Consider the following 17,477-nt stretch of genomic DNA (forward strand, 5'->3'; position numbering starts at 1 on the left):
ATGTGTGCAATAGCCATGTAATTACCTGAATGATGAAGAGTTCTATATATCATTCTCAAGTTGACAAACATCGTCAAAAATATCCCAGCAATGACAATTCTAAATGAAAGCATCAAAGCTATAATAAGCATTTAACCAGCAACTACAATCTCTAGCAATATGTTAAACAAGTTCCAGGTCCTAAAATGCGCAAGCCTCTCCAGTCCACATTAAAGACAACACCATCACTACTTCTATTGATACCACCACCTCACGAGCTACTTGAGAACACCATCACTGCTATGATTTTCACCTTTGGCCCGAGTCAGGAGATCCATCTCCATAAGAAACCAGGCCCTTCTTCCCATCTGAGCTTCCGGATGGTGACCTTGACTTGTCTTTGCTTACCCGCTTAGGAGATTGAGAGTCCAAGGAGGACCTAGATTCTGATGGGCTCCTGCTCCTAGAAAGTGATCTTCGCTCAGCCCGTGGAGAAACACGAGATCTATATGCCTCAACTGGTGAACGGCTGTAACGCCGACCACGGTAGGGTGGGCTCCGTGATACAGATCGTGTCCTACTTCTTCTGCTTCTATATCTGCAAACAGGTGTGTCATATAACCATACAGTTAAAGATAACAAGAATACCCAAAAAATCACGGAAGTGGATCATTTCTAAGCATGGGAATGAGATTGAGATAAAGGAAGAGCTTTGTTTTTATGGAATCCAACCTAATTAACCAACAAAAATAAATTCCTCATCATAAATGGTGAACTTGCAGGCTTTATTCAAGTAATAATATTTCAAAAGTAGACTAGTATCTGTGAGATAAAAGTTGCAACTATAGAACCACAAACCTTGGAGGACTTCTTACTCTTGGTGGGCTTCGGTAACGCCTAGGGGAATACCTTCTGTAACTTGAATACCTAGGAAAGCAGGCAAGCACAATCATTCATTTGTACATGATTTATAATTTGAAAGGTCAAAGAATCCACAACTAGGTGCCACTTACCTGTCACGGTCATTTCTACCACCATATCGATAAGACCTCACAGGAGATGCAGATGGGGTTCTGTATCGCCGTGCATAAGAGTACCGCTGACTAAAACCACGCCCCCTTCTGATTCGCTTGGGAGACCCATCTGGAGAAACACTTCTTGACAAACTCCTCGCTCGGTCAGGAGGTGACCTAGCTCTTCGTGCAGGGCTAGGGCTCCTTGAATAACTACGACGATTATTCCGAATTGGTGCCCGAATAGGACTTCGGCTAATCCTCCTTGAAGGGGCCCTACCTGAGCTTCTGCTGGCGCTTCTTGGAGATCTGACAGGGCTTCCACTTATGCTTCTTCTAGAAACTCTAATAGGGCTTCGGCTAATTGATTTTCTTGATAAGGTTCTTGGTGGACTCCTGCTCCGGGTTCTTCGCAATGGGGACCTTATTGGGCTCTCACTAACACTTCTTCGAGACCGAGCACCCACTGGGCTCGCACTGATACTTCTTCCTTTCCTGCCCCTTGCTGGACTTCGGCTGACACTTCTAACTGGGCTCTTACTGCTATCACTTCTAAGAGGACTTCTAGCAGGACTTCTGCTGATACTCCTCTGTGGGGCAGGAGAGGGGCTTCTACTACGATTTGGACTTCTGCTCAATCTCCGTTTTGGACTAACACTTGGGCTCTTGCTCAGACTCCTGGGACTAATAGTCATACTCTTACTCATGGTCCTCTTAGGACTTATGCTTCTGCTCCTGCTCATCAACTTTGAATAAAATACCGGATCTTGAACAATCGATAAGCATAAAGAATAACTGAGGTGTGACAAGAATGGAAAGTAGACCTAGATTTGCCTGGGTGATCATCTACTATGTCAGGTTGTCTATCGCCGCTTCTGTCAGAATTAGCATCTGCTTCAACTCCATTGCTTCTCTGCTCTCCATTCTCCTTCGGGGACTCTTCCTCCCGTTTTTTACGACGGGTGGAAGGAAGTTCTTTCGTGACAACCAAGGGAGGCTGTTCCACAGCTGCAAAAAAGCAACAAAAAACATGATCAAAAGGTGAGGAAAAAGAGTACACAACTTGAAAAGAGAGAAATACAAATATCCCCCTCATAGAATGTTATATCATATATCTCACTTTTTTTTCAGCAACATTAAAGACCTGTAAAATTCAAATGACTAGATTCCCAAACACAATTGGATCCTACTGTTGTTTATAGCATTGGAAGAATATGTGTGTGAGAAATGCTACGCATTCCAAATTTTATTCCCAAAAGTTAGTTCCCAAATAATGTGTCACCATCTTATGAGTTGGTGACACACTTCCCAAAATAATAAATCTCATGAGATGGTAACACATCATTTGGAAACTCATTTTTTGGAAGAAAATTTAGGATGTGTAACACTTCTCTCTCTCTCTCTCTCTCTTTCAATCTCTCTTTCAATCTATATATATATATATATATATATATATATATATATATAGATTGAAAGAGAGAGAGAGAGAGAGAGAGAGAGAGAGAGATGGGTTGTCCCATCACAACAAAACAGAAAAAGGGAAAATGAAATCTCGTACATTATTAAACTGGAGGAAACCACCTATTTACCAACCGTCCAACAACAACTACACGCAAAAACATACTTCTCCATCCCTTTTTGTTCACTGTTGGGTTGTCAATCGACATCCACTTTCCAACATCAATCCACAAAATTGTATGACTTTAATTCTTTTTAGAAGAAAAGAAAAGAACAAATAATAAAAAGGGGAAGTTAGTAAAGGTCTTTTAGTTGCAGAAAGCAATGACATTCCCCCCAAAAAGTTGAAATCACAAAGATGGACGAAAATACAAAAGTGACAAAGAGGGTATATAAAGATATCAAAAGTTAGACAGATTTCATATTGTGGTAAATGTAGCAGTTATCTCCAGAAGGATTCCATGTATCCACAAAAGGAGAATATGTACAGAGAACAAATTCCATACTACACATGGACTTGCCACAAGAAAATCTAGTTATGCAGTTTAACAAAATCTAGGAAGTGCAATGTTTGCTTCCAAATTCATTTTCGTTAGTGCCAAATGATATCCTATAAAATAGCAATAGGCAGACAGAAGGTTTATACATACAGTGCCAAATCAGGCAGTCTTAACAGGAGGACGCAATTTAGCATAAAGAACGAAAATGACCATACTTTTGGTTAGTAGTATATAGAGCTCCATTTGATTAAAGTGTTACCACAACCTTCACCCCCCACCCCACCTTTTCCAAGAAAATAAAAACAAGTTTTAAAAGAAATAATGGCATTAATTTTATTTTCGTAACACCATTAAATTCAAGCACATCATGATAAAGAACACCAATCAGCAAAGAGAGTAGAGATCAATTATTTGGATGGATCTACTAGAATGCAGATATATTGAGAAGCTGGTGATACAATGACATCAAACATTACCAGTCTTCTGAGAACGATCTTTTCGCTTCTGATCTTTTTCAAGATCATCAAGGCCATCACTGTCAGAGCTGCTTTCACTTTCATTCCCACTCTTGGTATCCGTAGTATCATCTGACGCTCTACAGAACAGAAAGGCAGAATTCAGCATAGCGTTCATCAGAAGATGTTAAACACAAACATGGTATCCAATACTTGGTTTAAAAATGCACATAATCATGTTCGTGCACAAAGGGAAGCACATTTGTTATACATATGGCAACCACAAACTTCTATGTTACTCCAGAAAACAAGATCCCCCTACTCCCCAGCTCCACAATGTGTACTCCATCCCTCACCCCACATAAGTAATAACAAAGAGATTTATTATAATACAATATGCATAAACACAAATTAGTTTATATCAAACTCTCCCCAACTACAAACCTCCCCCCTCCGCCAAAACAGAAAGGGCAAAAAAAAAAAGTACACCCTACAGAGAACTAAAAAGAACACAGCTACACAAGATAATTGGCCTATCAATACTAGACACACAAATAGTAGAAAGGAGATATCAGACTTATGACATGTATGCCACTATGAGCCATATTCATTGTGCATAGGCATGTTGCCTGTCCATTCAACATATAGCATATAAGGGTGCCGGGGATACTTTCAATAAGCTAAAAAAAGCATGCTATGCTACAGAAAAGTAAGATGCATCTTTGCTGCCTACATGAAATGCATGTATGAATTCATCTTACTCATATGTGTCTCTCCCGATAGAGGACTTAATCATAAAACCAAATGACAACTTTCTATTGGTAACCTACACATGCATGCAGTGAGTCTCAACGTCACCCTCCAACCAATTCTTATGGGGGGAAGGAAATGACAATTGAGCTAGAACGCACTAACTAGTAAACCAAATAACTTAAAGCCATAAGATCTGAGAGATTATTTTCAGTTAACCTATTCAAATTAGCAAACTAAACACAAGACTAAAAATTTACGAGACGAGCACATGTACAACTAGAATTGAATCATGGACAAATAATACATATGTTTTACATTAATGGATACAATGCACACAACCTTTTAGCTTTGCGCTTGGATCTTTTATCACGCTTCTTTCGCCTTCTCTCACGGCGCTTATCACTTCTTTTTCCCCGTCTATATTTGTCTCTTTTAGATCTCTTTCTCTTCTTACGCCTGTCATCACTTGAAGAACTAGTGTAAGATGACGATGACAAATACGTGTCAGAATCACTATCAGATTCAGACGATTCCAACTCAGAATCTGAGGAACTATCTGACTCAGATGAATAGTATCTTCTTCTCCTTTTTCTTTTATCTCGAGATGATTTCTTTTGCTTTCCCTTCCGTCGTGCTTCATGATTATTTGCATCAGAAGATGCATCTTTTCCTATTTTCAATTTATTTGCTTTTTTCTTGCCTGCATATAGAACAAGCAAAAGGCTGTAACACATATAAAAGAGAATTTCTCATGAAACTAGGTCAGATAAGCATTCAGAATAGAAGAAGTATTCCATAGAACACTACAAAATTTAGGGCTATCCATTAAACAACTTCAGAAAGTTTAATCGATAATAACCCCTCTGCCCCAAATTGAGAGTCTCATTTTTCCTTTTTGGGGATGTCTGAAAGTCTGCACCACTTGAAAAGTTAAAATATAAATACTTTTTAGTTCTTAAATAACCCTTTTGAAGGAAAAATTCAAACTGTTTTACAAACAAACTAACAATTTTTTTGGCTCTTGAGGAATAATCTCGACCATTTATCACTTTTCTTTCAGGAGAAGGGACTCACAATTTGAAACAGAGCGAGTATTCCATTAAGACTCTTGTAAGTAAACATTAGATGCTGTAGCTCAGTGATTCTTACTCTCATTAAATTCACCACAATTGATAATTTTAACTGTCACAGTTGGACTCCCATCTTCATCACCTGCGTCTTCAATTTTCCTCAGTACTTCATGTCCATGAACAAGCTTCCCAAAGACAACATGCTTCCTGTCAATACGATGACAAATCCTAAACAGGCTATTGAAAACACCAGATTGTACATACTAGAAATTACAGGATGAAAAGAAATTTCAAATTTAAACCTAGCGACCAAGCCAACAGCAAAGTAGTTAAACGAACCTGTCAAGATGATGATCTGCCTGAAAGGTGATAAGGAAATGAGAACCTAGAGCATCTCGATCAGAAATTGCCATTGATAAAAGACCGGGTCCATCATGCTTTAGGCTGGGTGACTCATCTGAAACAACATACCAAACAATTGCTACTCAACATAATCATAAGACCAAGAATCATGACACTTGCATCATAAATATATTAAAGACAAAGAACAAACATGTATAATGTATAAGAGAGCTTCATCAATCTTCACGTCAAAATAGACATGCAAAACAAGTAAGCAGTACCTTTGTCCAATACAAGACATAGTGAAACAAAAAATACCACATTGCACAAATTATTTGTGCATCACATATTAACTACTTGCGGCATTGTACAAAATAAAGAACTGACAACATCTCAAAAAGAAAATATGGAGCTTCATTCATTGAAGTGCCAATTCTCACTCATAATAATGCAGAGTGGCATCGTAGTTTTCAGAAATGCTGAGCCTTTTTAATTTGGTTGGGGGTTCAGAAATTAAAAATATGTAAAAGCTAATCTCCTTCCATGAGTAAATTATGTGTTCACTCACTAAACAAGTGTAAGGGTAGCAGTGAAAAATTAAACCTGATTAGTGTGTCTGCATTACTAATTATCTCCATGAAGTGTTGAATTCAATAAAGTAAACACGACATTTGATTTATAATTTGCCACTAAATGATTGGCCATAATGAGGCCCCACTTAACAGAAAATTTTTTTTTGATAAGTAAATATGCATTATCAAAGGCCCCACTCAACAGAAAATTAAATTTATAAACAGGTCACACATTTGGATATCCAATTTTTGAATGGAACTACAATCCATAATTCATATCATTATCAAGAGCACCACATAAATATCAAAAGTATAAATTGTTCTTTCAAATTCTCCACTTATCAAACAATTCATTCCACAATTTTGGACTTAGAATGAGGTTTGAGATAGGAAAAGATGAGTATAATAATCTAACCTGGAAACTCTTCCCCATATATGCTTTCCCCACTGGTACCTAGGAAAAAAGAGCAAACTAAAATTTAAATTCCAATAGAAAAAGGATGCATATTAACAACTACAGAATATGAACTGCATAAGTTTTACCTATCATTTCACATTCTTTTATCAATTTTCTGTACAAAGATGGAGAGTATTACCAAATATTGCATTTATTTGCTTACATTACAGATTAGTAAGAATATAGACACTAAAACATAATTTTCACTCACTTCCTAAGAAATTAATACAGAAGACGATCAAAGCTATAAGTCCAAATGAGTCCATTTCATTCTCAGATTATGCATCATGTCCGATAGCATTTGTAATAAGATCTATTGAATCAGCACAAAGTCTATCAAAATATTCCATAATCAAACCAGTTCAGCAAGGAGAACCAAACATCAGCTTGAAGCCAGGAGCAAGGAAAAGAGTCGAGTTGATCAGATTCATCAACAATGTGAAGCTAAACGAAATTAAGATTTGCAGAAGAAGCAACACTATGGATACCATGGTTGATAATCATCCATAACGAAGAACTGTTCCAAAACTACCAATCCCTTATGAGGCTCAATCCATAAGTGAATGAGGAGGAACAGTCAAAATGACTAGTGAGTTTGGCTCATAACTCCTTCATTTCATCAACAAATCAACATCCACTTATTTTAGAATTACTTTTTAACATACATATAAAGGTGATTTCCTTGACTAGGGAACAAGATATACAAATCCAAGATCTCAGAATCATACACAAACAGTTCAAACAATGGATACAATTTTTACCATGGATTGCACCCCTCAAAACATTATACAGAATGAGACAAGGAAATGGCTTCAGAAGTGATACATACCATCTCGTCTAACAAAATCGCCACCCTGCAAAATAAACACCAACTATTAATCCTCTAGATACCAGAAATACTGTACAAATGTGGGCCGGGCATGGTTAAGTTTAGTAAAACTTTGAGGATGGACAACTTAGTAAGTACAACCTTAAAACTATATCACAAGAAAAGCAGTCGTGACCATCAGCCCTGTATCCTACAGCATAAACAAGGGTAACTGACTAAAAGACAGACCACCTCTAAGTCATGCTCAACCAGAAACTTAGCACAGAAGCAAAATCACAATTAATCTAGAGAATAAATATCAAAAGCAAAAAAAAACAAATAACATACCTGCGCAAAGAAACCTTTGATGATGCGGTGGAAAAAAGATCCCTTGTAGTGCAGTGGTCTTCCTGTTTTAGGACCAATCCCCTTTTCTCCTGAAAATGTTAAGAAGGATTAAAGAAACAAAAAAACTACCACAATGAAAAAAACTTAATCCCACCCCCCCACAAAAAAAAGGGCAAGAGCAAACGAGAGAGTAAATTATCAAAGACAAACATAAGAAGCTGTAGATGTGTGTCTTCGCAACAATTTTCATGACAAGGAGAAAATACATGACAAACATTGTGGAAATCAAATAATTATGGTGCCACATTAACAACAAATAGATAATAAATAAGACAAGGTCCCATTAGAGGGGTGATAAAGTAACAAAATTTAATAACTAAACATGAATGTAATATTACCTGTACAAAGTGCTCGAAAATTTTCTGCAGTCTTAGGAGCAACATCAGGGAAAAGCTGTATAAGGCCAAAGATGACCAGTAAATAAATTATTCACTCTTCCATCAGCTACAGAAGCAAACAACAAGTACTGCAGAACACAGATTAATATGCAACTGACATTTAGCTTACAGATTCAAACATAATAATACCTCAAAAACCATCCTTTCAGCCGGATCTCCATCAACAGACACATCCATAAAAACCAAAGGGCTCTTCTTCTTTGCCATTTTCTTCATTTTTCAGTATTGAAATTCAGCCTGCATAACCATTTATCTGATGGAATAAAATTTTACATATGTTAGCAATCTCTGCCAAACCATATTAGTAGACAGGCAAAAATACTAATAGGACCTCTTGAACTGTTAATTAATGAGACCAAACGTTAACAAAATAAGCTCTCCAATACACGAGACACAAATATGTAATAACATGCAGCACTGTGTGACACATACACGGATGGATAAGGATATGTCAAGTACACATCCCAAAAAGAAGGGGTCAAGAGCACCATTGTCAGAGATAATCTGTGAGACCATAACACGTTTCAAGTTGTTATCATGTTACAATTAAATTTTTATCAAACTCTCTATGTCTAGAGAAACTGTAATTCAATCTAAAAGTAGAAGGCAAAATAAACAATTAATCAACTTAGAAGCCACCCTTATAGTACTATTTTGCTTCAAGATTTCAACACTAGAGACATATTGGATGTAAAAGTGGGTATAATCATATTAGTAAATATAAAAGAACAAATAAAAATAATTCAATCCAGATAAGAGAGTCTAAACTAACTAACAGTAGTGCTGCACCCACATTCACCTAATTCACCGAACTTTAATCAATTCAATTTCTTAAAGTGACCAAATTCACATGAGACCAGTACTCATATGTATAATAGGAAGGGAAAAAACAAAGATAAAATAAAAAGAGAACCTAGGTATTATATCAATCAACATGAAGTCTTAATTTAAAACTCGAAACAACTGATAAATTCATGAATTTAACAAGCAAAGAATATAAACTTCCCCAAAATGGATCACATAAAAATTTCAACCAGAACTCATCTGCTCGGAAATAAACATGGAATTTTTCATAGCTTCATGCAGCAAGGAAAACCCAGAACCCATTATCCGAGCAATAGCAAACAAATCAGCCACCAAATATACATGTTAAGCTACTCCTTCAGAAAAATGAAAAAAAATAAGAATAAAAAAAAATTAAGCGGTTCTTCATTCTTTTAGGTTTAAGAGTGACAAAGATCCAAACCTAACCTTTACAACTATACCCAGCAATCAATTAATAAACTCGTAAGTGAAAACACAACAAAACCACTAACCCTTCAAATGCATATACACAATAAAGGAAATCATCTTAAAATGTATTTACAATACATGCTTTACCAAGCTGCAAACCTTAAACCCTAGCTGAAATCCTCACAAACCCTAACATAAACGGATGCAATTGAAGAGAATTATAAATACAGCATCAAATCAAACTTAGATTACACTGTCAAAATTCTCCTACTGATTAAAGCATATAAATATGCACAAATTCAATAATATTATTCTTCAAAAAAAAAAAAAAGCAAGGCATGCTGGAAAAAATATTAGAGGTTTCGGATCAAAGTTACGAGCTTAGAAATAGGAAAAAAATTGAATAGAATAGTAGAGATCGAAGACAAAAAAAAAATGCAGAGCAACCCTAGAAAGCACCTTAGAGACGCAGAACCACAGAAATGTGACGACGAGATTGGCAAGCGAGAGAGGGAGAGAGAGAGTGAGAGCTCGGTAAGAGAAAAAACCTAGCCCTTTGTTGTATTTATATCAGACGCCTAGCTGCTTCTAGTGGACCCCGAAGTTACTGGACTGTCCCTGGTCTTCGAGGCTCTCAGGGCAAGGGTAACCCCAAATGACGACCATGTCCCTGGGCTGGATTTGATATGATTTTCTTTTCTCTGCTTTTCTTTCTCTAATTTTATCTTGCATGCAAGTCCATTTGAATTTTGTTACCAAAAACAAAAACAAAAAAAAATGTCCATTTGAATTTGAGATTTCAAAAAGAGCGACTTACTTACTAAATTGTGAACTTACAAAATTACTGTTTCTTAGGGCTGCTCAACTGGTTATAACCGGCAGTTATTATCAATAATCGCAACTGCTAAACGCCTTAGCAGTTATTAGTTTTCAATAACCGCAACCACCTAGGCAGTTAATGGTTATTTTATAACCGCCAGTTAGCGGTTGTTTTATCTAATAACCGGACGGTTATAATCGCATTTTTTTGTTTGGGCTTTTAAGCTTTTTTTATTGTGTTTTGAGCTTTTAATTGGCTATTTTTGGGCTTCTTTTAAAGGTTTAAAGCCGAAAATGATGAAGAAAAAAAAAAAAAAAACCTGTTTTTGAGCCGGCCAATATTTTTAGCCCTAAACATCACATACTAAATTATATATTTCACAAAATATTCATAAATAGCCCAAATCCATTAATCCAAATACAAGTGAAAAAATTAAAAAGATAATCCAAGATTCCAAATGGAGGCATAGCTCAGCTAAATGCCCAAAAACAAAACAAATAATATGTATTACAAACCAAATTGAGGCAAAGCTTGCCTGGATACAACCAAAAATATGTAAAACAAATAAAATCTCAAATGACCCAAATCTCTCCACTGTCCAGCACAGATTGTGAGCCAAAGAAACCAAGTTGGAGGCATAGCACAGCAGTGACAACACCCTACAAATCAATGAAATCATGGGATATGAAAAGTAAGTTAATTGAAAAATAATTAGACAATAGAAGAAGCTTTAGTTAATTGAAAAGTAGGTGTCAAATACTTTACCTTCTTACTCTTGCTCATCATGTTCATAGCTTTCCACAAATTCCTACAGCTCCCCAATGTTTATTGGAGTGTTCCTTATCCAATTTTGTGTGCAAATCAAGGCCTCAACGGTAAGCCGAGACAATGAACTCCTAAATGGATCCAATACACGTCCTCCAATGCTAAATGCGGACTCAAAGGCAACAGTGGGAATGGGCATGGCCAATACATCACGAGCTACTTCTGCAAGAATAGGATATTTGTGTGCATTAATCTTTCACCAAGTTAAAAGATCAAAATCCTTTGTTGTTGACTCACACCCATCCAACAAATACCTATACACATCCGACTTGCATTCCAAATCATTCGATTGTACAAGGTGTTGGGAGGAAACATGATTAAATTTGTCCATAACACTTTTTGATCCATCAACAGCATTTAAGGAAGTATCATCAAAACTTCGTGAGTCCAACTCCAAAGTAGACGTCTCAATCCCACTAAACTTTCTATATTGCTCAATCAAACGATTCAAAAGGCCTTTCACATTTTCCTCAATTGCTTTCGCCCACGTTGGCTCATAGCATCGGTTCAACCAAAACACCAAAACCTTCATCTTGTAGCGTGGGTCAACAACAAAAGCAATATATAACATCAAGTTGATCTTCTTCAAGTTTCCCAAATACTTGTCATACTTCTTTTGCATACTAATAGCCATGGCACTCAAAATTGGATCATATTCAAGATATGTATCATTCAAGACATCTTGAATAATACAAAGTTGCATGAAATATAAACTCGATGTAACATAATTTGAACCAGACATGTTGAATGTGGCATCATAAAAAATTTTCAAATATTTCACAACCTAGCATTTTCCCAATCAATAAATCCAGGAACAACAAACTGTTTATCTTCCTCCCCCAATAATTCAAATGTTTTTTGGTACTTTTCAGCAATGCTCAACATCAAGTATGTTGAGTTCCACTTAGTATCAACATCTAGACACACCTTTTTATCACATTGAATACTTTCCCGTTGTATACAAGCTTTAAAATTTGTCATTCTCGCCGGTGAAGACCTCACATGTTTAACTACATTCCTAATTGTAGAAATAGAGCTCTGTAACTCTGTCAAACCTTCTTTTACTACAAGGTTCAAAATATGGGTAGCACACCTCATGTGAAGAAACTCACCCTTCAAAACAATAACCTCCTTATCTTTTATTCTCTTTCTCATAAATTCAACACCCACATCATTAGGAGCAGCATTATCAACTGTAATTGTGAAAATACTACCGAGCCCCCACTCTAAAAATGCACTCTCCAACATATTTCCAATGGTCTCACCCTTATGATCGGAAACAAGGCAAAACTTAAGGATTTTCTTATGCAATATCCAATCTCAATCTATAAAATGGGCAGTAATACACATGTAATTCAAATTTTGAATGGATGTCCAAGTATAGGTAGTGAGACAAACCCTTTGATTGCGCAACAAACCCTTCAACCGAATTTTCTCTTCCTTATATAATTTTAAGCAATCTCTTTGCACACTCATATGACCTGACACTTTGAACCTAGGCTCCAATCCTGTACTAAATAATTTAAACCCCTCATGATCCACATAACTAAAAGGCAACTCACATAACATTAAATACCTACAAAGCAAACGCCTTGCATAGTTCGCATCATACTTCACACATCCAAGTTGGGGGGCACCTATGCCTTGATTACCATCCATCCTCTTATTAAATGACATTTACAACAAGGTTTGATTTTTGCCAATATTTGATTTTTTCAGTGGAGAGTTTTGGCAGCTAGAGGTAAGGTGGGTCATCATGACTGAAGTGCCTTGTCTTTTATGGTGACACACTATCAATCTATTGCAGTGTTTGCACATAGCTTTAGGGTTTTCCTTATCAACTGGTTCCAGTTTTTTAAAGTACTCCCATACAACAGACTGATTAACGTGTGGTCTTTTGGCTTTAGTATGTTCTGTATTGATGGAGGAAAGTGTTCCGAGATTGTCCTCAACTCAGATAAAGGGATACTCATGGCTACCGGAGTCCCACTAGCACCAGAACTGCCCAATGTACCACTCACAGTATCTTCCATTTGTTATTAAGTAAATGGTAAAATATATTTAACTACATGCATGCAAAATAAAATAAATCAAGAATATTCAGCAATGAACAAAATATCAAAACCCATAAAATCCAAGAATATTCAATGAACATAATATAAAAGCCCATAAAATCCAAGAATATTCAACAATGAACAGAATATCAAAACCCATGAAATCCAAACATATCAGAATGACAAAATGACAAATAGCCGACTGATATCAAAAATATCAACTTTTAAGTAGTAACAAGCATCATTCATAGCCGATTGATATAATCCAAAAATATCAGAATGACAAAATGACAAATAGCCGACTGATATCAAAATGACAAAATCCAAAAATATAATCCAAAAATTTAAGTAGTAACAACTAACAAGCATCATTCATAAACCAAACATATAATCCAGGGCAAATTCATAGGTCTTATTGAAAATAATTGGTACCTAGTGGCTGGTAAAAGACGGTGTGAGATGAGTGAGATACACTGAGACAGAGATGGACAGAGATAGTGAGAGTCGAGATTGAGAGGCAAAGAAGGAAAATAAGACTAATAAGTATTCGAAGAAAGATCAATAGTCGAGTAGTTCGGTACTTGGTGGCTGGTGGGCGAACGTGGAATGAGAAAAGGAGAAGTGGGAGGCTGGACCGCTGGAGCTGTGGAACTTCTGTCTGCTGGCGCCGTGGAATGAGAGAATGAGTCTAAGAGGTAGAGAAGGAGTCTGCTAAGCGCTAGCACCATGGAAGAGAAGGACTGAAGGAGAATAAGGTTTCAAAGGAGAATAAGATGAAACCCTATGGTTTCATCTTATCTCCCACCAAAACGACGCCGTTTTGTATATATATATATATATAAAGGTGGTTAATAGTTATAACCGCTAATCGCAATCGCCCTAGGCGGTTAGCGATTAGCGGGTCGGTTATAACTGACCCGTTTGAGCAGCCCTACTTTTTCAACTTTAAAACGGTTTAATAAGTTATCAATAAAAAAGATCATAGCAATTCGCAAGGTGAAGGTAGAAAAAGGGCTTATGTAGGCAAAGTTTGCATACTATAGTTTATATCATAGTCTTTAATGTAAATTATATTCTATTAAAAGTTCTTTGTTTATGATTTATGATAAATGTAGGGGTTAAAATGTAACACCCCCAAATTTGGCATTGACCAGTTTGGTAAGGTTACTAGCAATTACCCCAGTATACCTAATTGGGGAACCGCCCCTATAAGTATCATTAGAGTTAATGCATATGAAGGTGAAATAAATCTAAGAAATCTAATAACCATAAAGGAAGCATTTATGATATATTATTCTCAAAACATAGACGTGGATCAACTAATAAAAATAATAATCTGATCAAACCTAGTAACAATATGAAGATCTCTATCTTAAGCAATTATGTAGTGGCAATCTTGTCATTCCTCTTTTCTTAGGAAGAGGTTTCCTACAAGATGTAATAACTACATAAGTCTAACGACTTAGTAAGTAAACCTCACAGTTTAGTATGACATGACCTAGTTATTATTGAGCATAAATAAACGTGCAGTTTGACAAAGGATTTAAAAGAGGGTTGTCTCTGTTAATACACCGTAAAAATATCTCTTTGTTGAAGGAAAAATGGTGTATTCTCAGCGGCAATCGCCTAAGTGTTTTAATGCAAGAAACTAATGCTTTAAATACGTCATAACTGTCATATATAGTCTACCCGATATATTACTCCTTCTCAATAGTGTTGACACTGTTGAGGGACCTGTAATATAATGCTCGTGCCTCAGCCATTGTACGCTACCATCCATAATATTAGCAACCCTACCGAGTCTGACCTCGGGTGGCCCACGCTACTAATGATGTACGTCCTGAGTGACCCGCCAATTAAGGCTTCACGGGTCACGAAATAATCATTGGATCCAAGGCCCTTATATCACATTCATACACACGTTTAACTATATAATCAAGTTTATATATTAAACTTATGGCCATTATATCGTACGCATCGATGTACCATGTCATACGATGCATCTTATCAACCAGTTATTAAGGCAGTTACGAAGTTGTACACAAATATAAGCATGCTCATATCATACGTGTGCTTAGTGAGCTGACATATTGCACTTTTTTAAGGGAAACAGTCGTAAGTGTTTACTCGTGCACTCGCTCGAGTCCTCCGATATCACAAATTCCTGCTATAATGAAATATGACATCGTTATATGCAGTACTATCAAACTCTTTGAATGACAGAATTAGTTATATCTAACAAAAAGGGGCCGTCGAAACCCTAAGCTTGCACATTCGGGTCTCTGAAGGTGTGTCATCCTCTCTGGGCGAACGCTTAGGCCTGTGGGTGTACGTTTGGCCAGAGAGTATAAACTCTCGGCCATAAGCTCCAAACATGGTTCTATGCTTTTAGGGTGGTCCATCTCATCTTAGGCTCTTAATGGACACATGCAAAGTACAAAACATCCTAACATGCAAACTTAAAGAAATCAAAAGGCGAGTCTAAAGCTTCTTCAAAATCATTCTTGGTTTTGTAAGAAAATGTGTACAATAATTTGTCAATGCATCTTTAACACTTGTAATACGAAGAAAGTAGTAAGAACAATCATGAAGGGTAAGGAAATGGACAAGAAAATACCTTGATGATGGCAAAACTCCACCAAGGCTTCCTCCTTCTCCTTCAAATTCACTCCTCACTTTAGGGTTAGGGCTTTATGGTATGAGGAGGGGCTGAGGGTCGAAGGGATGGGTTTATATAGGGGCTTAGGGTGTGCTCTCTTCTAAAAATGTGGAGAATGGGTTAAAACTACTTTTCAGAGTGTCAGCGAATGTTCGGTTACTATTACACAATAGATCAAATGGTTCAGGCGTACGTTTGTGTATTACCTAGTGGCTCAAAGACTAGTCAACGAACGCTCGTGGTGGTTCCCCAAGCAAATGCCCGTACTTAGGTTAAGGGCAAACGTTTGGGTGGTCCCCCTAGCTAGGGCTGGCAAAACGTGTTCGCGAGTCGTGTTCTTGTCCAACCCATTTACGACACGACCCATTTAAGCCCAACCTGAACACGACATGTTTAGCTAAACCTGTCGAACACCCAAACCTGAACACGACACGTTTTCTAAACGGGTAACACGACATGACACTTGTAACCCGTTTAAATAAACGTGTCGTGTCGGGTTGACTCGACACGACATGTTTAGAAGCTAATAGGTTCCAACCCGACGCGACCCGAATGTAAATTTATTTTAGTTTTTAACTTTATCCTAACCAAAATAGCAAAATCTTAGCCAACAAAGTAACAAATACAATGTGGCAGTCTTTCCTCTACATACTTCCATAAACAAAATCCTCTAAAACAATAACCAAACCATCAAGGGCAAAGCTTACAAAGTTACAAGGGTAGATACAATAATGTTAAAACCAAAGTTAAAACTAAATGAATTACATGCTCCTGTTAAGGAATATTAATAGAAATAACTCCATGTGATTTTGGATCGTCATTCCTACTGATTTCCGTTGTCAAAGTAACTTCTTCTGGCTCATCAAACTTCATCTCTGTGTATATTATATCAAAACATAAATCAATAATTAGTGTTCTAATAGTGTAGTGAAAAAAAAATAATACAAGTTGATGAATGAATTAAATTTGCAAATAACTAATATTACCTTGCTCTCCATATCACCAATCCCTAGTGCAAACTAGTGCCTCAACAATATTAGATTTGAGTGAACTCTTATATTGATCAATCACACGCCCACCAACACTAAAAGTGGATTCTAAGGCAATAGTAAAAACAGGAATATTCAAAATATCACGAGCCATCGCAGCTACTAAAGGATAGCGTAATTTATGTACTTTCCAAAATTCAAGAATGTCAAGATATACATTGCTATCAAGCCTAAGTTCTTTCAAATAAGACTCTAATTGACTCTTTTGTGAATTAAGATTAGGGGTGTAAACCCGGTCCCGGTTTCTGGTTATTGGCCAAAATCGGGGTACCCTGGTTATTGATTTTGAGAGACCAAAACTAGGTAACCGGTTCCCAGTTAATCGGCTGGTTTCGATTTGTACCCAGCTATCCGGACCAGGTAACTGGTTTTTTAAAAAAAATTGTATTTTTGGCTTATTTTAGGTATGTGGCCTAAAATAAGCCCATTTTTTGCATACAGTTGACCCATTTTTTTTTTTTTTTTTTAATTATTAGTCTTTTTGTCCCAATAAACTGGCTTTGTTGTGATTGTTCCAAATTATAATTAAAAAAAAAAAACCTGAAAAAGCCCAAAAATCCTAAAAAATCAATGTTTTTGCTTATATGGGCCTTAAAAATAAACATGTAAATATATTATAAGTCC

The 17,477-nt window shown here is 36.6% G+C and overlaps 1 protein-coding gene across 3 annotated transcripts; it reads right to left on the bottom strand.

Moving 5' to 3' along the window:
- Positions 1-21: 21 nt before the first annotated feature.
- LOC132189182 (peptidyl-prolyl cis-trans isomerase CYP95) lies at positions 22-9,989 on the bottom strand. Of its 3 annotated transcripts, none has more exons than XM_059603777.1 (14): positions 9,906-9,989; positions 8,343-8,466; positions 8,154-8,208; positions 7,756-7,844; positions 7,429-7,453; positions 6,558-6,596; positions 5,568-5,685; positions 5,308-5,435; positions 4,498-4,858; positions 3,427-3,545; positions 1,817-2,000; positions 993-1,721; positions 838-906; positions 22-577 (listed from the first exon to the last, which is right to left on the bottom strand). In XM_059603777.1, exons 2-14 carry the CDS (start codon positions 8,427-8,429, stop codon positions 289-291), a joined length of 2,292 nt encoding a protein of 763 aa, XP_059459760.1. In that variant the 5' UTR covers positions 8,430-8,466; positions 9,906-9,989; the 3' UTR covers positions 22-288. The 3 variants fall into 3 exon arrangements, with proteins under 3 accessions (XP_059459760.1, XP_059459758.1, XP_059459759.1); XM_059603775.1 differs by having other exon boundaries at positions 993-1,727; XM_059603776.1 differs by having other exon boundaries at positions 993-1,727; positions 8,343-8,450; positions 9,906-9,972.
- Positions 9,990-17,477: the final 7,488 nt, after the last annotated feature.

Source organism: Corylus avellana, chromosome ca8, assembly GCF_901000735.1.
Source record: "Corylus avellana chromosome ca8, CavTom2PMs-1.0".
Classification (NCBI taxonomy): domain Eukaryota; kingdom Viridiplantae; phylum Streptophyta; class Magnoliopsida; order Fagales; family Betulaceae; genus Corylus; species Corylus avellana.